This window comes from Rhipicephalus microplus, chromosome 6, assembly GCF_043290135.1.
Source record: "Rhipicephalus microplus isolate Deutch F79 chromosome 6, USDA_Rmic, whole genome shotgun sequence".
NCBI lineage: Eukaryota > Metazoa > Arthropoda > Arachnida > Ixodida > Ixodidae > Rhipicephalus > Rhipicephalus microplus.
The window spans coordinates 81,193,704-81,218,779 of NC_134705.1; the positions used below are offsets into that span (position 1 = coordinate 81,193,704).

The following is a 25,076-nucleotide window of genomic DNA, read 5'->3' on the forward strand; positions in this document are numbered from 1 at the left end:
CAAAATTAGGCTACTTGTAAAAATATATGCAACGCGGCACGATGATAAATTACCTAAGAACCACAAGGAAAACATACATACACCCCGCCTTTGCTAACTTCGCATTAGATCTGATAGCATAAAACAGTAATAATGAATGTAAAACTAAAATCACAACTCAATAGAAAATGGCAGTTATGAGCAATGAACACCACTTTGTCACTCATTTATATGCGTGAGTGGTCAATGTCACGGGTGACTGAAGGTGACACCCAACAATCAAACTGCTTCGCCCGATGATTATCATTCACTGAGTAAATATGCCAAGATTGTTTTCTTTATTTGTTTGTTCTTGTTTTTGTCCATTTGTGTTGCTTTTTTTTTCTTTCTACTTTTTCTGTCACTCATCAACGTTATTATGAACCACACACGCTGTAGCAGTGAGTAGTTCTACTAGTCCGAATTTTTTTACTCGTAATCATTCATGATGATGATAGTTTCGCCATATGGTCGACATTTTACGCTTGATTTAAACAGCTGCGCCCTAAAAGCAATATTATAAACCTGTCATGGCTTTCGCCACTTCGATTGCGAAACGAAGGCACTGACTTCTTACGTAATTAGATCGTGCATGGCCGTAAAGTGTTCCCATTGAGGTCAGCCTTGCCCTCCGTGATCGGTTTCAGATGTAACTGTTCATTATGTGCAGTCGCCAACTGCCACCCACCACCACTTCTTCAGAAAGTGTCATCGCTCAAAGCCAGCCCTACTACGGCACTCCTATGGGGTCTCCTATAGTAACAGTTCAACAACTGCTAGACTACTTGTATGCATCTAGACAGGCCTCTTTGTTCTGGTAAGTTCTGGCGAATGTACTTACTTTGTACTTGTTTACATAATACACGAATTGGTCGAACGTCAGCCCAGGCTGTACTATGACGCAAGTGGCTCCAGCGCACGCAGCTACGGGGATGAACGTAAAACCAGATGCATAGGTTATAGGATACCAAGCCAAGAGGACATCTCCAGGCTGGTAGCTGACCAGGACCCTGAAATGGCAGTTGAAAATCGGGGACCGTCATCACTAGTGTGAAGTGCTATAATTGCTCATTCTGTCGTATGAGTTTAACGGAAATCCTTACACGCCTCCCCAGTCGAAGAGACCAGGGTCTGGTGTGAACATCAGAGGAACCGCGAAAATTAGGCTGTACGATGCTGCTAAAGTCGATGTTTATATGTAGTCACGGCTTAACAAATCTGTACACTTTTGTGGCGTCACAATGACGTCATGATCGCCGTCATGTCGACCCTTTTTCAGTGTTTATGGCAACGTACCATAAACACTGATACAGCTGAAGGAGCAGATAATAGACACAAGGACTGTTGACACCAAAGTAATTGTGGGTCTAGACGTCTCCAGAGCGTTTGACAATGTCGAACGTACAGCTTTACTCGAAAACCTAAGCGTGCTAAACGTAGCCGTCAAGACATACAACTGTGAAATATATTTTTTCTCATATCGCACCATCACCCAAACAGTACACAAGCTCAGAACTAAGACTGAGAATGCCATACAACTCGTACGTACAGTAGCCAACAGGCACCATGGCCTCAAAGAAGACAACCTGCTGCGTCTAGTACACGCGTTTGTTTTGTGCCATTTTACCTACGTTGCCGCTATACCAAAATGGCAACGTGCTGAGTGCGTTCAACTCAATGCGCTTATTCGCAAGGTAGTCAAACGAGCCCTTGGCCTCCCTATCACAACTCCAACGTACAAACTCCTCGAGCTTGGCGTACATAACACGTTAGAAGAGATCGCCGAAGCTCAGGAACGCGTGCAATTGACCACTACCAAGCCGGGCCGCCATACTCTGCGCGCGCTGGGCTTCTTCTCCTCGAGGGCCACGGACCCCCCAGAGTTGTCTCTAATTCCCCGTGAAATTCGCGACCTTATCACGATCGCTCCCATTCCACGAAATGTACACCCCGAATACAACAGAGGCGGGTGCCTTGCGCGGGCGACCGCCATTCTCAAGCGCATAGACATGGAAGCGGACAACGTCTCCTTCGTGGAGGCGGCTACCTATCGCAACAACAGAACCTTCACCGCAGTCGCGGTATCATCGACGCAGTAGACTCTTAACTCTGCCACAATCCTCACCCGAATCCGCGAAGTAGCGGAGCAAGTAGCTATAGCTATAGCTATGCTTGACAGCAAACGGGAATTCATCTACAGCGACTACAGGCCGGCCATCAAAGCCTTCGAACGCGGAGTCATCTCCGACCAGGCGTTACGTATCCTGCGCAATGCGGACCTGAGTGCCCTGAAGCACCACGCTGTCATCTGGTTCCCCGTCCATCTCGGCCAGGTGCCAGGTGCCCTATCCAACCTCAACGACATCGCCCATGATGCAGCGCGCGCACTTACCGACCGCACTGCCACAGCTCAACCCCATCTTGCTGGGTTAGATACCAATTGGGACGCGCCAATTAGTTACAATGAAATATCAAAGCACTTTCACCTGGGACGCCGTATTTTTCCACCACCCCCCCATCCGAAACTTAACCGACCGCAGGCATTAACCCTACGCCTAATACAGACACACACGCACCCAAACCTTGCCACGCTTCACGTTTATTATCCCGATGCATACCCCAGCGACACATGCCCAGCATGTGGACACACAGCGACACTCGCACACATGCTCTGGGAGTGTAGAACAACTTCTCCGGACTCTACCTCAATCAAGTGGGAGAGGTCCCTCAGGAGCTCACTTCTCACCGACCAGCAATGGGTCGTCCAGCAGGCTCACGAAGCGGACACCAGGTACTTACTCCCTGTCGGTCCCTACGTGGGAGACGCCCGCTACGCGCAAAGCGCGTCCTGCAGTACTGAAATAAAGTTTCTTTTAATCCATTTCATCCAAATCGCACCGCCACCATCAGCTTGACAGGGCCGCCACTCGAAAACATTAGATTGTGGAATTAAGGAACGCCAAAAGGGTCCATACTTTCTCTGATTCTTCTTAATATAACAACGATCTGGCTTCCTGAGAAGCTGTAGAGAATCGAGAACTTTTATCGGATGATGTGACATTGTTTATTAACAGGGGCAGTAACAGTCAAACTGAAAGTACACATCAGCGGGCTATAGATATTATCGAACAATATCTCAAACCGATAGGGTTGAAATGGTCAGCAGAAAAATCGGAGACTCGTTTTGTACAATTACGAAAAAGAGAACAAGCGCCAGGCCTGCGCGGAAGGCGCAGTGCAGTTACAGCGAAAGCTCGAATAGCGACCTTTCAGAGCCTTTTCTAAGCACTCATTGAGTAACGGTTGCAAGTACATTTGCCGAGTACCCACTACGGCATTAATAATAATCTCTGGGTGGTATACCAGCATTCACTATGCTATTTTCGTCATATTTCTGAGAAGAATTGAATCCGCTAAAGGTAGTGGTTGACGACGATGGGGAATATACACCTGAAGTGGGTACGCACCACAGTTATTAGGTGATCAAAGCAAGATTTTGTAATGAGTTCGAGCATGGCACGAACCACTGGTTACGCTATTCTAGTTGTGTGACGCCTGGTTGTTTGTTTGCTTTTATAAAACGCTTTATTACTCATACTACCGCGACTCCTTTCCTGACATCAAGCCTGCCTTAGGAAAATTTGCGAACACCTCCAAAGCACCGGCGTGGCTCAGTGCTAGAATACTGGACTGCTACGCAGCGGACCCTGGTTTTAAGCCTAAGTTGTCCTTGGTGATAGTTTTTTTTTTCTTTTCGGGACAGTGGTTACAAACACCGGAAGCAGCGGCGGTGGAAAACCATGGCGCTGCGAGTCACCAGAGTTTTCATCTCATAACAGCTTTCGCTGTAAAAGAAACAATTCCTCTGGGCCCCGCCGTCGTGGTCTAGTGGCTAAGGTATTTGGCTGCTGACCCGAAGGTGGCGGGATTGAATCCCGGCTGCGATGGTTGAATTTTTGATTGAGGCGAAAATGATGTAGGCCCGTGTGCTCAGCTTCGGTAGCTCGTTAAAGAACCCCAGGTGGTCGCAATTTCCGAAGCCCTCCACTACGGCGTCTAATATATATTATGGTGGTTTTGGTACGTTAAACCCCACATATCAATCAATCAATAAACAATCCTCCCGGAAGAAGTTGGCAATGCTATTCCAACCGTGGACAGTAGTATAATCCAAGAGCTGCATATACAACAAATAGAAATAGAATGCTGGAACTATTCGGGCACGATGATAGTTATAGCGCGAGAGCAAAACGACGACACAGAGACGAGGAGGACACGGTCGTCGTATTGCTCTCGCGCTACAACTTTCGCCATGCCATACCAACTAGACCAAGCTGCCACACTTCTATGTTATATTCGGGCACGGGGAGCTAGTGCGAACGAGATGCGCCGCGTGCTTATTTTTTAGGAAGAATGCGCTTCAGAAGGAAGCTAGTATTTTGACATTGATTAAAGCTTTTGCAATAAGCCGTGCACTATACGTTGCGCCTTGTCTTGAATTGGGTAGAAGAAACAACGATAAAACTAATGCCATTATAAGAAAAGAGATTGAAACTGTACCAAAGCTTCTCCCGAACACCTTTACGGTAAAACTTCTTGGGCTGTGCTTCTCACACACTTTGCAAGAGCTCATAAAAGCCTCCACGATGTCTCAGCATCAAAGGCTTTTTAAGAGTAGAACCGGAAGGAAAATGAGGGAGCGTTTGTGGTTCGAGCACACGGAATGTTGCGGACACTTAGCTAGCATACCTAAATCGACTGGTGCCAGACACCAAAATATTTATTATTCCGTTATTTGATTTGCATTCACAGATACACAAGGACACAGAGAAAAGAGGGAGAGAGCAAGCTGGCAACTGCTACCTGTAGCGGCACAATGCCTGCTCACTCTAGCTGGAGGAGGGAACAAACAGAGGAAACAAAGATAAGAGGCGAGAAAGAAGAAAGAAGAGAAGGAAGTAAAGAAAGAATGACGCAGACTTTGACTATTAGTAAAGAATAAATAAATTACAAAAACCGTTTTTAACGGGTCGCTCGGTTCGTTTGGTTCCTAAATGTATGAAGAGCTCAGCGGGCCGGGACACGTCGGGAAGCACAACCTCTCGCAAAGAGGTAGTGGTTTAGGGTCGTGCCCTAAAGTCTCACGAATTTATATTTCTTAAACATCAAGGCCCACTGCGTAGCGATTGTGGGACAGTGCACTACGATATCCTCAAGTGTTTCACAGTTGCCACAACCTGCGCGCAACAGACTGTCCACACGCCCTCCACACTGTAATCGTTCACGCATCAGCACAAAGCCTACTGTTAGTTTGTACAACAGCGCTCTGGAACAACGAGACAAGCTACGGCCAAATCAAAAAAAACATTCATCCGGTGTTTCACAAAGACAGGCGCAAAACGAAAAATATAGCGCCGCACGCGAGACTTGAATATTCATCCAGCGTGCTTTCAACGAGGCTGTATAATACAAAACAAGGGGAGCATACACAGCGGTACTGGTTCGTGATGATGAAACCTATGGTTTCATGCTGCACCTCTAGCAACACAAGTGCCACTGAGTTGGAATAGCTTGCAATTGCCCTCGCATTGACACAAAAAGGCACACAACTGATTGTTAGTGACACGAAGTCAGCCATTAGGAGCTGAGAATGGGCAAGATTTCTGGCGCAGCTGCCAAAGTTCTGAGACATGGATCAGTACCAGCAGAGCAAACGTCATTGATATGGTCCGCGGCCCATCAAAATCTGAAGAGGAACGAGGGGGCGCACGGAGATCTCCTGAGGGCTCACTTTCCCTACCCGGCTCGAGCAACTCTTTTGAAGACGATGGTCTTTCTTGGGGAGCCTCCACAAAAAACTTTTGGTCTGTCTGTGTGTCTGCACATTTGTCTGTTTGTTCGCCCTAACAATATCTCAAACGGCACCAAACGGCCAACCCCAGCCGCAGCGCCCACCAATATTGGTCAAGGTGTAGAGTTCGTAGCTGTGCGATTGTGAATTAAAAAAGGCAAATATTGCGCTTCTCTGACGTGCCATAAAAACACGTCTATGTTTTGTATGTCTGCCTTTATACTAGAAGACGCACACACAAGTAACTCTAAAGACTGTAGCATTTATCGCGCAGCACTGACAGTGCAACGCGTTGCCCCAGAAGGTGTTTCCAACACTGTGCTATGACGGGACGCTGGTGGCACCTGCCCGTCGCTTTGCACTCTACACCTTATCACCTCCGAGACTGGCGCACATCTTTCTCCTCGGTCACGCACGCCTTTATTTTCGAAGATAACTGCCAGATGGCGTCCCTGTCTAACGCACCTAGATGCGCTTGTTCGCCTCCACTACACGTTCGAGGCACTCTAACGCAGCGCTTTGAGAAAACCATTCACCAATTTTCTTGCGCAGAACATCAAATAAACGTTTTTTTCACTCTCTGCAGACGCAAGACTATCGTCTTTTGACGACATTTATAGTGTAACATGTGGATTCAGGCCAATTTTTTTTACAGGAGACGTACTATGAACGTTCCAAAACTGATCTACTATTAGAAATCACCTGTAAGGTGTATCCAGGGGCAGGTAAACAGCTGACCAAAAAAAGAGAAATTTCTGTGCCGAAAATTGCAAACCATGGTGTTTCACAATCCTCACCTGTAATGTAAACGGTGCCCGAAAGTGCTCAACTCTAGATGTGCACACTTTATACCACTGTAACAGCCCTTCCCTAATCACCCAATGTAGGGTGGCTAACTGGATGTCTTTCTAGTTATTCTCCCTGCCTTTCTCCTTTTTGTTGCTTCTTCCTTTTCGGAGGTCTTTATACGAAGCCACGACGCCGAAAAACATCAAGCCATTGGTCCTATCCAGACAGCCACCATATTCCAAGGAATTCTGGCTGATGGCTGGAGGATGAACGGAAGCACAGGCTGAAGCGTCGTCCGGTATCATTTCATATGGTTGCAAATAAATGTTATTTCTCTCTTCTTTTCTGGATGACCATGTACTGTGCGATGTGAGCAGACATCTCTTTGCGTGCCTGATAATCATAACACTTGTTTGGCCCTTCAAAATTCACAATATTTTTATTGGTAATCTATCAGACGGGAACAAAAAAACTCCCAAGCACTTCCCCGAGGGTAAACGTAGTTAAGTGTGAATGCACGGGGTGTTGCTATGAGGGGCAGTAAATGTAAAATCCGTTGGCATTCGTCAGTGAGCTAACGTAAGTTTCCCCGTGTGATCACATTGCGATTCCCAGGAACCATTGGACTCTCTCGGGAAATCTTAGTGAGTTTACGCGCATATGTGAGAATAAATTCGTACTATAATGATGCTTATGTGTTTTTTTATTCGCAGGATATGTGTATTGTATATGTATTTCATACTATATGTTACATTTATTTATTTCAATATTCAATTCGAAGAATATATATAATGTATTTATTATTCGCACTAGTTATTTATTATTTCACACTATGGTACATTACGGTCTAATGGTTCCTGGGAATCGCACTGTGATCACACGGGGTAACCTTGATCACCCTCGCGGAAATGCTTGGAAGTTTTATTACTGATGATGATGATGTATAAAGTGTAAAATAAATTGAAGTGTTGTTTGTCATTATGCATTTTTATACACACACATTTATACAAGAAGTAATATTTATATACCCTTCGCAATTTCATACAATTTATTAAATGCACACATCACGAGTGCGTCACACCACCGTTGTTCACGATTACAAATAATTGGCAGAGATAATTGGCACGTGCGCTTAAGTGATTTCCGTGCTTGTACATTGTGCTTGCCCAATATTTATAGGAAATTGTGGCAGAACTTCTCTCCTGTTGTCTTACCCTGGCGGTAGCCTTGCTGCAGGTTGTCACAACAGAGTATGTATATATATATATATATATATATATATATTGCAAGCATCTACTATTTGTTGGTAAGTCACAGAACACTGTAGTGCCGTTTGTGATGCTGATTGCACCTGTATATACACATACACGTATGTTCACGTCGTGTGAGCAAGCTTCTTAGACGAAAAGAAACGATTTATGTTTTGGCAAAAACAGGCCAAGCCCGAGGCCCTCGCCGATCAATGACACATCAACAGTTGTAGCCTATGTAGCCAAATCACAAATCATAACGAAAAAGTCTAACAAAGAGTACATGTTAACAGTTTAGTAGCGCAGATGGCGATTTTTGGTGTACCATGATATCTTAGCAACTATAAGGTGTTTCGCTGCTAGGTTGGAGAAAGAGAGCTTAATTTCAAAAGAAGTGGGTGAATTTCAATAGGGCGAAATGCACGACCCTCTTTGTGTTGCCAATTATGTGTGCGCAGAAAATTCGAGGCGGTGGTAAGTTTTTCGTAGTCTAACTCTGCAGTCTGCTTAACGCCCTTGGATACCTGGCCCTTAAAATGCCGTAATTTATTATTACCACTATTTTTACAAAATAAAATGATTGTCAGCCAGAAAATATACAATATACAGAATACAAATGTACTGAGGAAGAGGCATGGCACTATAGTGTATGCTTATGATTTCTGTAATTATATGCTCAAACTGAAGGAACCCATGGCACCCACTTGGTCATGTGCAAGTTCGCCACCAAACTGTAGTGAGATATCTCCATTGCTTTGGCGTGACCGGTTGTTCCGGACGAGTAAAATAGAGCAATCGTGGTCTCCTTTGGGTGGTCCATGTGCACCTCTTCGAAATCGTCGTCGCTCAGTTCAGCGAAACAGGACACTGACACAAAGCCAGGGTGAGAGTCGCCAATAAGAAACAGGCCCTGCGGTATGCAACGAACACTTCGGTAACAGATCAACAACGCACTCGTAAATGGTGTCAAAGGCTTTCTATATACAACAGCACGTGAAGAAACAAGATGTAAGAACGCGTATGTTTTTACTAAAAAAAAAAGAAACTGCCTTGGTCTCTTATTTTCCTGAGTGATGCGATACTCGTGTTACTTTTACAAATCAACGCCAAAATACTTGCCGGCCAAATCTGTAAGCTTGCCACACCTTGAGCGCACAAGAACTTCTGGCCGAAACCTACGCGGCAGCCGAGTCCACATGCACGCGGGATACTGTGTCTGCCTTTATTTATCTTTGCCTTTATAAGATTTTAAATCTGTCGAACGAGGTTGTGCACTGACTCCACAATTGCAAGCAGTGAAAGTTTGCGAACTTTTCGTGTAATGTTTTGAATGTCAATTTAAGTGACCTCTGAGTGGCATGTTATTGCACAGGAAGAAAAATTTGCCCTAGTTCACGATAGTTTGAGTCTGAAGCGTTTAGTTGTCACTGGAGTTCAAAGAACCAAGTCGAGCGCTCGTACTGCTGTTAGCTTCATCGAACCTTTTCCTCATCTGTTCAGCTCTGTGAGCAGTTCAAAAACTACGTGACAATTTTCGCGTATGACAAAGCATCTAAACCTTTCGCCATCAAGAAACCGAATAAAGAAGAAATGAAATACGACACGCACAGATGCGGTACTCTATCTGTGTGTCTTTCATTGTGTTCCCTTTTTGATGCGGCGTTTTTCCCCTTCGTACCAACGCCCTGGTGGTGTGTTAAGGGCGTTCGACTCCGGATCCGAAGGTCGCAGGAACGAAACGACCGCAATACCCACGTAGCTGGACAGCAATTTGCTTCAATTTAGGGCAGATGGGAAAAATTCGACATTGTTGATCACATTGTGATTCCCAGGAACCATTGGACTCTCTCGGGAAATAGCTAGCACAAAGTGACACAATAACGAGAAGGTAGTACACAACAGGTGCGCTAATTTTGAAGCGATAGTGTTAAAAAGCTCGTTTCGCAGAAATTCCTGCGTCGTTATTGTTAGTTGTTAGCGAAACGCATTATATTCGGGTGACCAACAAATCGAGAAAGATGCCAATAAAATAAATACAAATTCTGGTCTTTGTTGGGTTCAAAACCAGGTCGTTTGTGTTGCAAGCGGGTGCTCAATCACACAGCCGCACCTCTGTTTGTGAATACAGTGAAAATAACTTTCTCTGCTCAGAAATGCAGGCATAGTAACTTTTATGATGTACCAAATTTACCAAACAAACGCGTCCTGTATACATGCTTCACAATACAACATGAAACATAGCCGCATTAATTCGCCGTTGAAGCGGTACATTGTCATCGGGCGTCAGACGTTTGTTTGTTTGTTTGTTTGTTTGTTTCTTTGAAGCCTGGAATCCAAGACACATAACCGCTCTGGGGGATCGGCCTAGAAAATATAAAGTATACTATAGACAGTAACTCCACTGTAGGCTCCCCAAAAAAGAAGCAAAAGAAGGAGGCATTAATGCCAACATCTTCTTATATATCATATCAATAAAAAGGAGGCATTATAAGAAACGAAGATCCAAAGAGTGACAAATTGAAAAAATGAAGAAAATATTCACTAATATAATAACTATACCTTTAACTTGGAAGCCAACCAGACAACTAAGTTTGCCAAACTTGATTATTGGTGATGTATGCCTCATATTTATTCACAATTTAAAAGTCACTTCCCGACTCCTAATTTTGAGTATTCTTTTAAAATGGCCACTTTATTGAAATAAGTTTAGTGGCTTTAACGTTGGGATTATGATACAGAACTCATTGTTTCAGCCAGTCATACAGTACAAAAGGCGCACAAGCTACTGAACGCTTAAAACCACGTAGTGCGTGCATAGCCAGTTCGAAAAGATTTAATACCTTAAGTGTTTGAATTGTGCTAGGAATAGAATATCCTAATTACGTCCAACTTTTAAAGGCCTAACTTAGGCGTCTCCCAATTTTTTCGATAAAGAATGACGTAACCATATTCTTGAAAGATAGCGGAAGTTTTGTGCCCTCCCATTTCAAGCGTAAATAATACGTTAGGGTCAGGGACACTTCAAACAACAACAGTTGGTTTACATTTGCGGAGGGCTTGACTACGATGCCACTAAAAATAATCCTGAGGTAAAAAAGAACGAGTAATGTCACTCAAACTAAAGAAATCTCACGTGACTTATCGCCAGTTGGGCAACAGCTACAACAGCCTCTGATTACCTGGGTTGTCATTCTCAGTGAGACCACCAGACTTCACTCCGGTTCTCGAAACCGAGCTCTTGGCTAATATTTTGGCGCTCCGAAAACTGCCTTAAAACGAAGATAGTGCAATCATCAGTACAGATTCTCTTTCAGTGTGTACTGCTCTAACATCTTCAGAACAACCAAGATCCCTAGTGACATTGCACACATTATTTCCACCCTAACTGAAGCTCCTGAAGTAAGTATGGGTCCCAGGCTACTGTGGCATACAGTTGAATGAAATGGCTGGTTTATTAGCATGAACTTCGCTTGATTGTCCTATGATCTTGGTACTCTCTAGAAATAGAACACTTAGTGTCGATCTGGTATACAATATTAGCTATTTATACGGATATGATGGAAAATATTCCTGAATAGATGAGCTATCAGCACGAGATATCCCTGGGAACCTCATTCGAGTCGATGTAGGAAGTTAGCAGTTATTTTAACCACATTTTAATGCTGTCTCCCTCCAACAACTTTTATTTACACAGAGCTTGTCTGGCAATATCTCCAATGCGCCCATTGTACGACGCAACGCAAACAATAGGGCATTACTTTATATCAAGAAGAAACTATTCATCAGTTTGGAAAAGACTTAATTTGTTCCGTTTTTCGTAGAAGGCTTAAATTTAACTGCAGATCACGTTCCCAGTTTTGGCACCTCTGGCTTGCGACATGGCCACAAAAACGGATTTACGCCATATGTGATTTTCTTCAAGAATCTAAGCGGATGTCAATATAATCCCAACCTAAATATATTCTTGACAAATATTTGTGACAGATGCATGATTGACAATCATGCATCTGTTGAATTGTGTTTTGCCTCCTCCTTATGTAATACCCCGCAACGGGCCTTTAAGGGTTCAATAAATGATGATGATATAATAATTGATATTGTGAACGAACGTCGCATATTCATTCGATTTTGACCTGGTGATAGAAACACAACTGTCTGGTCTACTTAAAATTTCGGGCTTCTAATATAATATTAGCTCACTTTTTCTCTTATTAGTTCGTCTTGATGTTAATATTATTACGTATTGTTTTAATAGTTTTGTTTATTTAGCAATAGGCTCTCAATCAGTGTGTCACATAGAGGCTACTGCAAGCCTTCGTGGCCAATCCCTCAGAGTGGGTATGGGCCAGTACTTACAGGCAAGAAACAAACAAACAAACAAACAAACCATTACCGAAAATACACCAACTCTGCACTCGTATGCTTGCTTTTTTCGCGCAACACTTGGGCGGAAGAGCTCGGTACCAGAACGTAACTAAGCTGCGGCCGTCATCTGCCTTTCCCATTGTTGAGAAAATGACGAGCCGTCATGCCCATGGCGAAGCCCACCCGATGCCCTCTTCTTTATTCCGATTGCCGGTCAAATCCAGCGATGATGATGATAACGTCGCTCCTCGTCTTCTACAAAATTTGTAACATCCTCTGTGCCCCCACAGTGGCGCCTGACGACAAACTGAACGCTCACAAGTTTTCCCGAGTACAAAATGTTTGTCCGTATTAGTAAGACTTCCACGTCAGTCCTAGTAGTGTCATCCGGGTCGTCTCCTGCACTTGATTTTCCAGCGGTGGTTTCGGTGCTTGTGCCACATTCGTGCTATTCAGTGCGTTGACATCAATGTAACTCTGTTGACGCTGAGCAGGTTTCCTTCATAGGTAAACTCCCATTGAAGGCGCTTCCAGAAAAATATTTTGCAGCGCTTTCTCCGGCAACTTTTTCTTGGCTTTCTTTTCCTGGCTCCATTTATCTTGCATTTACGTTGCCTCCACCCTCGTCTCATCCTTTCCCTTCAACGTTGTGACACTGTCTCGGCAGTTCGCCGCTTCACGGCAATCGGCAGTGCCGTACATATTCTATTGGTTCTAACAACAATTTAGCGAAATGACTCGTCGCCCAGACGTGAAAGAAATACGTCCGTTTATTGCCAATTCTAGTGGTGAAGTGCCCCGACCACGTGCGCGTGCCCCGGTTTACCCTCTGCTTTCTCTTCTTCAATAGAGTGCGGCACGCTTCAACTTACTGCGTTACTATTTTGCATCATTCTCCGGGCCGTAAGTTGAATCACATGCGTCGAAGGTGAAACTTTCATGGTAGCAATATAGCCTGACAAAGATAGGTGGGCGGTTCGCTGGCATGTTTTCTGCTGGCCACCTACAAGGTGTTGGCGATGACGAACCTTGCGTGGCGACACATTTTCTTTCATAAGCCTCAAGGCCGAGGTAGCGTGTCGCAGCGAGATGTTTCGGTCTGTCGACAAGCAATGGGACAGTGCGAAGTGCTTGAGCTTGTCGGGATTGCTGTTCCGACATATTCGTGATGTAATGCCTAACTGAGTGGTGTTAGCGGGACAATTTTTACGGTTTGCCGATGATTCTAGTGTTGAGCCAGGCTTATAAGCCTCATGTGGTTCTCCATCCGAACAATATATGTCTTTTCCGCCGGATGGCGTATAGTGAAAGTCAGGTAAGTAGTCCGGAGAATCGCCCTGGTTCGATCCCGGGTTTCAGCACCAAGATTTTGAGAAAAGGACGAGCCGCCATTCCCATGGCGAAGCCCACCCGAAGCCCTCTTTTTTATTCGGAATGCCGATCTAATCCACCGATGATGATAACGTTGCTCCTCGTCTTCTACACAATTTGTAACAGCCATCATGGTAAACCACCAGCCAACGACTGAGCCAGTGTGGATGGCATGCCTACCACATTAGCTTTTTCGATTGGTATTAGCTCTATTTATTTTACTTCTAATCCATTGTTTACCAATCTGTTCTTGGTTTAAACATTCCTATCTGAGTATCACGGCTGGTAAAACAATTCAATCTAAAGAAACGAGGTACCGTTAGTTTCATGACCAATTCCCCATGGTTGGTAGCGCCAGGACTCTCAGGAACAACCGACCAACCAACTGTCAGCGTCCATGCCAGCGGCCTGTATATTTTTACGTAGTCCTTAAAAAAGCCTGCCTTTTACACTGTCTTACTAAGCGGCAAAGAGTAAAGCACTTACAAAGCAGCTAAGATCGCGCCTAAATAGCAAGACAACGAGCTTACATAACGAAATACCGCACCTTAATGATGAAAAAAATGTGAAAACCTTACGGAATTATTTCGAAAGCAATGCTTTACGGTTCCTGTCCTTCAATGTCGTGTAAGCTGTATTACTAGCTCGTGATCTCAGTGGCAAGTTGTACGAGGCATTTTTACGTTGTGAAGTGAAGCAGTTCTGATGCGCCTGATACAAAGCTATAAAATTTAGAAACTGGTTTCCTTGTGAACTCAGTTATTCATTCGCTTGCGCGAAGAATTTCGTGCGTTTGTGCTTTACAATAGATCAACAAACACTCTTCAATCTTCATATATAGCATCATTCCAGCAGCTTTGACAGCAACTGGTCCACAAGAGAAATTTTACTAGACTACGTGTAGCCCTAGCAGAGGAGCACAAGTCGAGCTTGAATGATTGCTGCCCTGATCTCCTTGAAAATATTCCTACTTTGGCTTTCCGTGTGCGAGCTCGAATAAATATCCTCAACCGGGATCAACGTCTGTGATTTGACTTAAGGGCCAAGCATTCCTGCATGTGTCAAGTTCATCAAAATTCACCGCGCCGTATACTTGCAGACTGCTGCTGCAGAGTGCGTCGTTGAGGTGAACCACCCCCAGTTTTGATTGGTGCTCCTCTTTAAATTGGATCAGCCTTTTATGTACCTGCTTTTGATAGTATCCTAGGGTCTTGCTCTCACGTCGAGTGTCCTGAGGGTTTCGAGCTCCGTAGTCATAGTCGTTTTGACTCGGGAAAGGCTGGGATTAACGTCCAACAGGAAATTGCACTGGAAACATTGAAGATGGCTCTTTGATGTCCATACGCGTGTAGGTGAACTGTCTTATTTTGGCAGTCGCCTTTACTTTCCGTTGCACCTTCTCCGTTTCTTTGCAGCTGTGCTTGCTCTTTCCAAGTGCCTTCAGCAATGAAGACTTTTCCGGCGTATCTGACCCACCAATCGCACAAATAATGTTTTCCACGTGAAATAAACTTCGAATGTCTTTGATGCCTCAATGATGTTAATGGAGAGCTCACCTTGATCGTGTTCTCTGGCTTGTGGTTTGCCCTTTCATTGAAGCAGTAGTTCGGGGCTGGCATGCCTTTAGTGGGCCACGAGGCGTGAAACACGACTCTGAGCTCAGAATTAAAAAAATTCTCTTACAACTTGTTGATAGGGAGCCTAACAGTTGGCCTGATAGACCGTAGCTTTTTCGGGTAACGTCTCCGCTTGATTTCGCCCCATGCATTGACTGGGCCGTATCTCGCCAACAAACCTTTCAGTCGTAGTTTTTGTTGATTTGTCAGTATGGCATCACTGTCATTTCTGAGTAGCTGTTTTGGTCCTTCTTTTCAAGAAATTTTGGGTCTCCCCTCTGTCTCGTCCATCATCCCTTGGAATTTCGCAATCCGCTCATGTAAGTGTGATTCCCCAGGATCAGCGATGGCTGCTGCTTCAAGCCGTTATAATGGTCAAAGAATCCTCGGGTTTGATTCATTGTCAGTGATCGTCTCGACTTATAGGACACAGAATACGAGGTTAGTATCACAGTCAATCGAGGTACTGGAAAGAGTGGGTCCTTGCAGTTTCCATTCTACCGCCACGTTAATTGCGAGCGATCGTGGAGTTTCCTTGCTTTTTATTACTTCTTAAGTAGGTATCTTCCACAGAGGGTAAGCTCTAACCAATAAAGTGACACTGGTCTCTGTTTCCACCTCAAAAAATTTCTTGTGGTCAGCAGTAACTTTCCCTTCTAGATGCAAATTCTTCAAGATGTGGCTATCAGCTGTCGGCGAAAGGATCTTGTCACAGATAACTGGGACGATTATTGCCCGAACATTGTGAATGTCGGACAGTACTGGCTGCGCAGAGCAATTTCAAGGACCCTTCGTTTATCTGCTGAGGTTGAGGAAAAGTTGCCAAAAGTGTTGAATGCAACCAGTGTCTCTCCGACTACCTGCAAGTGGAGTTTGGTGGCGAGGTTTCCCGTATTGAAAGATTGCTGAATGCCTACATCACGAATTCCTCGGACATATCTTGATTTGTGGGGTTTAACATCCCAAAACCACCATATGATTATGAGAGACGCCGTAGTGGAGGGCTCCGGAAATTTCGACCACCTGGGGTTCTTTAACGTGCACCCAAATCTGAGCACACGGGCCTCGACATTTCCGCCTCCATCGGAAATGCAGCCGCCGCAGCCGGGATTTGAACGTGCGACTTGCGGGTCAGCAGCCGAGTACCTTAGCCACTAGACCACCGCGGCGGGGCTCCTCGGACATATCTTAACTAGCCATTCTGGTTGATGGAAGAGCGAAAGGTCTGCAGGTATTCACTGACAGTTCTCTCGTTCCCACTTGGTGAATTCTTCTCGAGCACCATAACCGCTTGGGTTGACACAATTCCTTCTGCACTGCCGGAAGAATGCATTGGTAAAGAAAGTGTCGTCTCCAAGTGCATTCTGTAGTGAGGTCACACATACTCGATGCGTGCCTCCAGTGACAACTCGAGCAGGTGAGTTTGACGTGGTATTAACCTGTCCCATGGTCTCGGGACGTGCATGGATAGCAGCGGTTGTCTCTCGCCAGCATTCCTTTCTCTGAATCGATGGTGAGGTTTGAATAACGAGCGCGGGTGCCATGTTTCTTCGACTAGCATAAAAAAACACTCACTCCAGCTGCTCAATGCGTTATTGAGTACCGAAACCATGCTGGTGCTGCCGCTTCTAGTCCTTTGTGCACGGTCAATTATCGGTTGGTCATCAATGGGCTCGCACTGCTCCCGACTTTCTAGCTCAATGCGTGTAAAGGTGAACAGCTCCTTAAGCTCCACATATGATGTAGAGGCTGTCAAGACTTGCTCTGAGACGTTTGTAGAAAGCTCGTGTCTAAAGTGTGGCGGAGCTTTGAACGTGTGTACGGCAGAACTATATCATGTGACAAAGCTTCTCGTAGAATGCCAATGAGCATTGAAGAGAAAGTGACCGTTGGTACTTCCAGTGCAGTGAGACAACGCACGTTGAGGTGCACAGTATCGCAGAGTCACCTGAGGCTGCGGACGTCGCTTCCCGACTTATTATGAGGTAGAATGCGAAACGCTGATAGGTGATGGTGCTGGATCCGTTTTCGATCACCAAAGCGTTCCTTCAATAACTCGCTGGCATCAGCGTAATAGGCTTCGGAAGTCGGAAAACCACATTTCTCCACTGCCACTTCACCCGCGAGTTAATGACATAGATAGAAAAACTTCCTCCTTGTTAACAAATCATTCTTCAGGTTGAGTGTTTGCTCGAACTTCTCTCAGAAAGCTGACCCCTCGCTAAGTCAATGTTAGGCAGCCTTGGGCCAATTCTGGTCATAGCGTCAGCAACTGTGGCTGTCACGTTCATAGGAATCGTCGCTGCTGTACTGTCCCCGCGTCGCAAACTGTCTACCTTGCAGCGAACCTCTGTGAGCATGCTTATTGATTGATTTGTGGGGTTTAACGTCCCAAAACCACCATATGATTATGAGAGACGCCGTAGTGGAGGGCTCCGGAAATTTTGACCACCTGGGGTTTTTTAACGTGCACCCAAGTCTGAGCACACGGGCCTACGACTATTCCGCCTCCATCGAAAATGCAGCCGCCGCAGCCGGGATTTGAACCCGCGACCTGCGGGTCAGCAGCCGAGTACCTTAGCCACTAGACCACCGCGGCGGGGCTGAGCATGCTTATAGCTTGGTCGTTATAGTTTGCGGCCATTACATACTCCACTTCGAGCTTCTCGTCAGCTAGGTACTTCTCCAACGCATCTTTAATCTTTGAGAGCTTGTTGTTACTAGCCTACAAACGGTCATAGATACCTGTCAGCTTGGACTTGTCAGCGGTAGGGCCTGTTAGCAGAGACCTTGCTTCCTGCAGGAACTTCGTGTTCTGAGCTCGCCAAGCTGAGCGCTTCGTCTTCATGCGATCCATCAGGCACATTGTTACAGTCGATGAGGTCTGCATCCACGCCAATTAGGAACGATCCATTGCACTCCTCGCCAGCCATAGCACAATGCTGTCGCTTAGAAAGTCCACAAGAGTTGTGCGATGAAGAAGACGTGTGCGGAAGAGGGGTTTCAGCACCACAATATAAAGGAAATCTATCGACCGGCGAAGAGACCAGATTGAACACCCTTCCTGGATTCCAACTCTTTCTTTTCTTCCAGTGCTCTTCTTCTTCTTCTCCTCTTTTCATGACTCTTACGCATGCAGAAGATTGGCTAAGTATGAAGGTGAATTCCTTCTTTTTTTTCTGCAGCCCTCTCGTCAGACGTGATATTTGCAGTAATCTCGACGATGAGCTCTGGCTCTTTCCACTTCTGAAATATTACTAATATTTTTCAATGAAGCCGCTTAGCGACCAATTCTTACGTTTCGAATGGGTTCAGAATCAGATCGCTTCATACCATTTTACGCACTTTTATGGCATCTTTCCTTTCTCTTTGAATAATCATTTCTGCACTGCAATCAGCTTACCTTAACATTCGTTTTCTTCTTCACTGCACTGACTTTCGTTGCATATTGTGCAGTGGTCAAAATATGAGTGGCGTCTGAATGGTCCACTTGAAAGACGAGCTCGTCTGGAAAAAACATAAAAACAACATATGAAGTAATAATAACAAGAAAGCCATTGCTACTAAATAAAGAAAAAAATAGTTGGTTCGTGTGTATTAATGCGCCCAGCGTAGCTTGCATGAGTATCGATGTTGCCAGCGTAGCCCAAACAGCGTAGTTGTTTAGGCTGAGCATTATATGCACGGTGCTTGAGAAAAATCACCGGCTTAATTTCATGGTAAGCAGCGATGTGGCAGGCATATTTAGCATCGTATATTAAGAAAAAAATTAATTATATTCAACTTAAACTTGTTCAGCATCTGTCATTTGTATGGTGTACAGACAAAAAGACTGAAGATTTGACTAGGCCCATGTCTCAGATCAAGGCTGCACTGCCTTGAAATGCATAACAGTAAACAAGTTACACATGTACATGTCATGACAACGACCCAGAGAAACAACGAATAAGTTTATACATAAAGTGAAAAAAGCACAAATACAACGCAAAATTTCGAGAAAATTACTTGATTAGAATTGAAAGTAAGAAACACAATAAAGTATTCAGTGACAAGAGATAATAGGGAATAGTAAATACGCAATCTGGTCTTCAATGAAAACAAAGAAGCATTCATAATATGGGTATAAGAATCTTCATTTCACGCGAAAACCAAAAGTTATTTTCACAAGCTTACGCCCTTGCGTTGCTAAATAAATTATTGTATGCACAGAGCTGGCCTGGCTCCTTCCCCTGTTGGCTCACTTTGTAACTATGCTAAAACTATAGGTATTACTTCTTATCATTATACTTCTTCGATTCACTCAGGAAAAACATTCTGAAAGCAGTGTTTGATCTAACTAGGTTTGATTTTGTTATTTCAAATGTACTATCCTTGGAACTATCCTCATATGGTCATTGTCGGGGATCTCTGTTCCTTCCGTGGTAAAAAATTTTTTTGAATGAAACAGGGCGGGTTTGTTCTGAAACATGTAAATTAGAATTGTTTATTTATTATAAGGGCTTTATTTTCGTCATTAATAAAGTTCTTATGTGACCACTATGAATAGTAAAGTATTAGTTTTTAGCCAATCCACCAGAACGGTAACGAGCCATAAGTAGAGGCTGCCATCATCATAGTCATCACCAATTATTGATAGTTCATTCACGTGTGTACGAGATCGTATGCTTAACATAGGTCATGCGCTATTGTGAACTTTTCAAACCTTGCTACGGATTGTTTGGCATATGTACGGATATTTTTTTCTCAAATGGGTGTAATGAGGAGTGATGTTTGAGTACCAGAGTAGGAAAATCAGGAGAAACAGCCAGATGTGACAAGGTAACCATTTGCATAAGCTTTGAAGTATACTGTTGTAACTTGTCGGAAAGAGAAGTAAACATAGAAGTGATTTTGTGCCTCAGTTGAGATGAATGTAGAATGTCGGCTATGTCCTCTGTAGAAATAGGGGGTGGAGGCACAGTCCGCGAGGTGCCAGCAAGAAGCGCCATGCTGCAAAACGACGTTGTGTAGGAAGAAGTCGCCGACATCTGTGACGCAGCTTGATGTAAGATATTGTGTGATGGCGTAGCACGTGGCATATTCTGTGACAACCTTTTTGTGATACTAACGAGGTGGAAAATCAATGCGAGGGGGGTGAAAATTGATGTTAGGCAGTCGCGATGACATAAATGCATGTGTAAGCAAGTTTGTCGATACACTACACTTGATTGGTTTTATTTTTTGCCAAATGGCTGAGTTTATGAATATCAGCACTCATCTATGTGTTATATATTTTGTTTACCTTTAATATGCTGCGGATAAGAAGTTCAAGCAAGATGAGAAAATTACACAGGATACACACTACATAATAATTCAAACAAGAAAACGTTGAAATGAACGAACTGGTCTAGCAAACAACCATCAACTAAACAAGGTTACAGCCCGTTTTTACGCGAAACTATTGTTTATAAGCGCGAGGGTTATTACTTTACTGAAAAGTGATGGTGACATTTACATCAGTTCAAAAATTCGACTTTCGCATTTTAGAATCAGCTCGCATATATATTTGCACACTTCTGAAAACTTATCAAGCCCGGGCACTTGCAGTGTGATACGAAATCTTAGATTCTTTTCTTCAACGACACGTTTGCAGGAAGTGGATATGAATCTTCATGTGATATATTTGAATTTTGTTCGGTATATTTGAGATTTGCGAGCCCTCACCTCTATTTCTCAGTAGCAGTAGGACATAAGCAAACGAAAGGTGTTATACCTGATGGCATGAAGCACTTACAAAATTGACACTATGATCAGTGGCTTAAGTGTACCTGAATTTCGATGGTAAAAGCCATTCATAGGTGGCATTTATCCTGCACCGAGAAACACAAACCGTAAACATATAGTTTTCAATTTACGCTCATAGTTTTAGTTTTGCGTTCACTGCGTTCACTGCTTCTTTTGTGGAAGATGGCAATGCTCAGAAGGTAGTTTTTTCAAACAAAAAGTACATATGCAGAAACACAACAAAAAATAAAAAGGTGACTTACCTCTTCGTCATAGGAATCGGTATCACAGGAATAATGCTTAGTGTGCAGTTGGTCTGAGAGTTCGTACAAAGTGTATTGGTGTTTGGCGACTATGGCAGCTTTTGATTTTTGATGCGCTCAAGCTGACTCCCAGTGCCACATCTTTTTTGTGGTGACTAATTGTGATAATCATGATTTTGCTGTTGTGGTAGTTGAATTCTTTGTGAGTTACCAGGATACAGCCTATCGTGAATTGCGCGCAATGATCACGTGCAACAACACTCAATAAACATGGTGCTATGCGCTTTTTCAAAGCATCGTCGATAATAAGGAGAAATGGCACGACGTGCACCTGAAAGAGATGCAGTAACCCCCTAGAGTTTCATACAATAATAACCAGAGGGTAATCTGGCGCTAGTGTAAACGCGGGCTCTTTCAGCCGCGCTTGTACCCCCATGGGAATTAGGGAAAGTACAGGTTATGCATCCGCTTCGGATGGATTATATTCTTAGGATTCGCTACGCTTCTTTTCCAAGTGTAAAACAAAACGATATGAAGTTGTACTTTCAGGAAACTTGCTGCATTTGTTTGTATGTAAACTTTACTGCAAAAAGTTTTCGTGACGAGGCGGCGAAAATGAAACCAGGACAAACTTAACCATCAGGGTATATATTTCTCTGCCATGGCGCTCCAGATTTGGCATCAAGATTTAATGAATAATTTTTTACAACGCTCGAAAACAAACATGCTTGTTTTTTTTCTCAAAAGCAGGAAACATTTTTTGATTGAAAGAACAGCACAGTAATAAGTGAGAAAGACTTAACGTTTCGTTTTCTGCGAGGCCAGGTGCGTCTGTTCAAGTGGTCTGCCCCAACGCACCTCTGGTTCTCTTGTGATTTGGAGGAAGCGGCGCGAGACGGTGCGTCTACTTAGCTTCGAAATCGATTTGCAGTAAGTTTAGGAAGAGTTTAGGCAAAATTTAATCGTGAAAAACCATGAAATGAAATCAACGCATAATCCTGCACTGGCATGAGACGCTACATCCATGCACAGTGGTGAGTGTACGATGCTTCATTTAACCTGTCAAGTACGATACGTAAGCAACTTTGAACAAGAAAGACACACATTCAGTGCTCTTTTACCGCACCCCCCTACCCGTGCTGCGTGAAGAAAGAAACTGAAACTGTAGAAAAAGGTCTGTAGACCGTTTGCTAGCTCACCTAACCTGATTAGAGGCATGTACTTTCCATAATTTCTATGAAGGTACGCGGTTGCATCGCCAGATTCCTCTTTAGGTATAATTATATAAAACTCTATGGGTCACCTACTCTCTGTGTTCGTGCATACACTATCAAACCACGCTTCGGCAACACGGTAGGCAGATGTTAGTAGCTTCAGTCGCAAACGGACGCAGGCGTTTCACGTCTCACTGGCTTTGTCTCGTTCCACCGAGGCGCCACATTTGCCCGTCAACATTATTGCCTTTCTCGACGGCTTAAGGCAGCAGATTTAGCAGTCGGTGCTATCGCAATAAATTTTGTTGGCGGTGAAACAGCGTTGGAGCGTGTCGAAGCGGCACTAGTTTAACAACGAGCTGCCACATACTAACACGAAGCGAAAGCGAGAAATAGCCTAACTAGAGTGACACAATGCTGTGTCTAGCACACGTAAAAAGAAGGATTTCTGCTCCGTTTTCTAAGATAGATCGCCGACGGCAGTGTGGCCAGTGTTTGTTGGTGCTATCGAGATAATTTATTGGCGACTTCCGAGATCGCAGGCTCGAGTTCAATTTTGGACGCCATTCTTTAACTGCTTGTTAACATACCTTTATCGGCGTTAGTAAGTGTCATGCCACTATAATTCTCCTCACTGCTCCCAGAAGACAGCTTCGCACCACTCCGTGGACACCGAGTGAGTACGCCGAGCGAGAGGCAATGCGTGAGAGATATATGGCATGTTTGCATTTACTTTCGTGTGCTTCGACAGCTCAGGTGGTAGAGCATCGGTCGCGTACCATCGCGGGCTCATTAGTGGCAAGGTCTCTTCCAGACAGGAGAACGTTTTTTTTGGTTTTCCTTTCTCCCTTCATGGCGTCCTTTCAACGATGTGATAACTGTGACTCAAATAGACACATACACATGTCGTCCATGGTAAGCCAGACAACGTTTTAAACCTAAATTTATTAAACCAACCTAAATTAATTACTCTTTGCCTCTCTCCTATGATTGCAAAAATGATAGATGACAAAAAAATATAAAAGAAGTCTTGGGATGCGCTTACTTTCGTTGAGTACTGGGTTTGCTAGCAACACCGATGCTCCAGTAAAAGTGAGGCTGAATAGGGCAATCATGTTCTCGACGCTGTTGTCAAGGTGTACACATACGCGATCACCAAGCCCGATGCCATGTGCCTGGAAGCCCGCAGCAAATCTCCGTAATTGAGAAAAGAAGTCACCACGTGTGAGGCACATGTTGTCGTCTACCTGCAAATGACACAGATATTTTCGGCTACGAATTCGACTATGAAGTTCCAGTACGTAACGAGCTTTATTGCTCTTTGCTCGCGAAAGTGTGTCACAGACTGTACTAATGATGCGCAGCTGATAATACGTGGAACAAATATTGTCCATGACATAATGCGCTATACGAAACGGGTAGGGTGTGGTGCATACGGGCGGAACCACATTGTTTATGGCTACACACCTACACAGATACTGGAGAGGAAGCGGCAGCAATAGGTCGATATAGGTAGCGAGGAGTCGAGTTTTCCAGTGTAACTGTATCATCATAAGGCATAACAATACTGAATTTCTGTGATGATGTGAACGAACAATTTATTGAGGAGCGAAGCTGCTTAGGACCTCACAATGCCCACCCGACTTCAATCCACTTAGACGCCTTGCACATTTCGCACCAAAGGAGTTAAACATTTGTGCGCAAGCCGTCTACAGAGCGCATAATACGGGCATATGACTTAAAAAATAAAAGTCACAACAACCTAAAACAGCGGCATGTCACCGCCCGTCAATAAAAGCTCATGCCAGAAGAACAAGCTAGCAAAAGTTAACCAAAAGCTTATAGCGAGAGAGAAGTTCACGACGCCATAAAAGAGGCAAAGAGGTGACCCACCAACAAGGGAATCAACCGACATGTCATTGAACAAATAAAAGGTTTGAAGAGTGTATTAACCATAATAAGCGTAATAAAAGGCTACAACATCGCAAGAACACCTACTTTTATTCACGCATCGATCAAAGCATGTTAACAGAAGGTTACGAGCGACCAACTAAAAAGGCTGTTAAGTCCAACGAAATAGGTCACAGTTAAGGATTCAATGCACGCTGCTTCGCCCCTTCGTCAGCAATCACTTCGCGGACGTGCCTTCTTCGCATCCAGCAGTTCATTCCTTTTGCCACAAGATACGCAAAATATTTTCAGTTAGTTCAAATGACTTCGTATTTTGTTTCGCTAATTCTTTTTCTCTTCCTTTTTATGGTAATTTTTGGCACTGGCGGGGATATAGAGTAAAGATTTACAGTGAGTACTGTAACATTTATTGATATTGATAAATCTAAATAAGAGATGCGACAGTCCATCACGAAATGTGAAGAATTGCTGTGCAATCACTCTGTCTCACCAGTGCTACTCGTTCAGGTGAAGCCGTTAGAAATTCCTTCATGGCTTTGTAGACGGAGCACATCGGGATGTCAACTTTCGGATGTGGAGAGTACACAATGCCATCCTTGATCACTGCCTTCATTGTGTTTCGTGGTTTTCTCTTCACAGGGCACGTGGATAATGTTGCTGTAGTA

At 44.2% G+C, this 25,076-nt stretch overlaps 1 protein-coding gene across 1 annotated transcript; it reads right to left on the reverse strand.

Moving 5' to 3' along the window:
* Positions 1-104: 104 nt before the first annotated feature.
* Positions 105-25,076, reverse strand: LOC119167566 (uncharacterized). The gene is made up of 6 exons (XM_075867712.1): positions 24,902-25,076; positions 23,546-23,747; positions 18,664-18,767; positions 8,613-8,818; positions 860-1,028; positions 105-110 (listed from the first exon to the last, which is right to left on the reverse strand). The coding sequence occupies exons 1-6, from the start codon at positions 25,022-25,024 to the stop codon at positions 105-107; spliced, it is 810 nt and encodes a 269-aa protein (XP_075723827.1). The 5' UTR covers positions 25,025-25,076.

Coding starts and splice junctions, on each gene's coding strand:
- LOC119167566 (XM_075867712.1), bottom strand. CDS start 25,024: ATGAAGGCAGTGATCAAGGATGGCATTGTGTACTCTCCACATCCGAAA. Junction 23,748..24,901: donor CACCTGAACGAGTAGCACTG/GTGAGACAGAGT, acceptor TGTCATTTGCAG/GTAGACGACAACATGTGCCT. Junction 1,029..8,612: donor GCGAACTTGCACATGACCAA/GTGGGTGCCATG, acceptor CTGCCATTTCAG/GGTCCTGGTCAGCTACCAGC.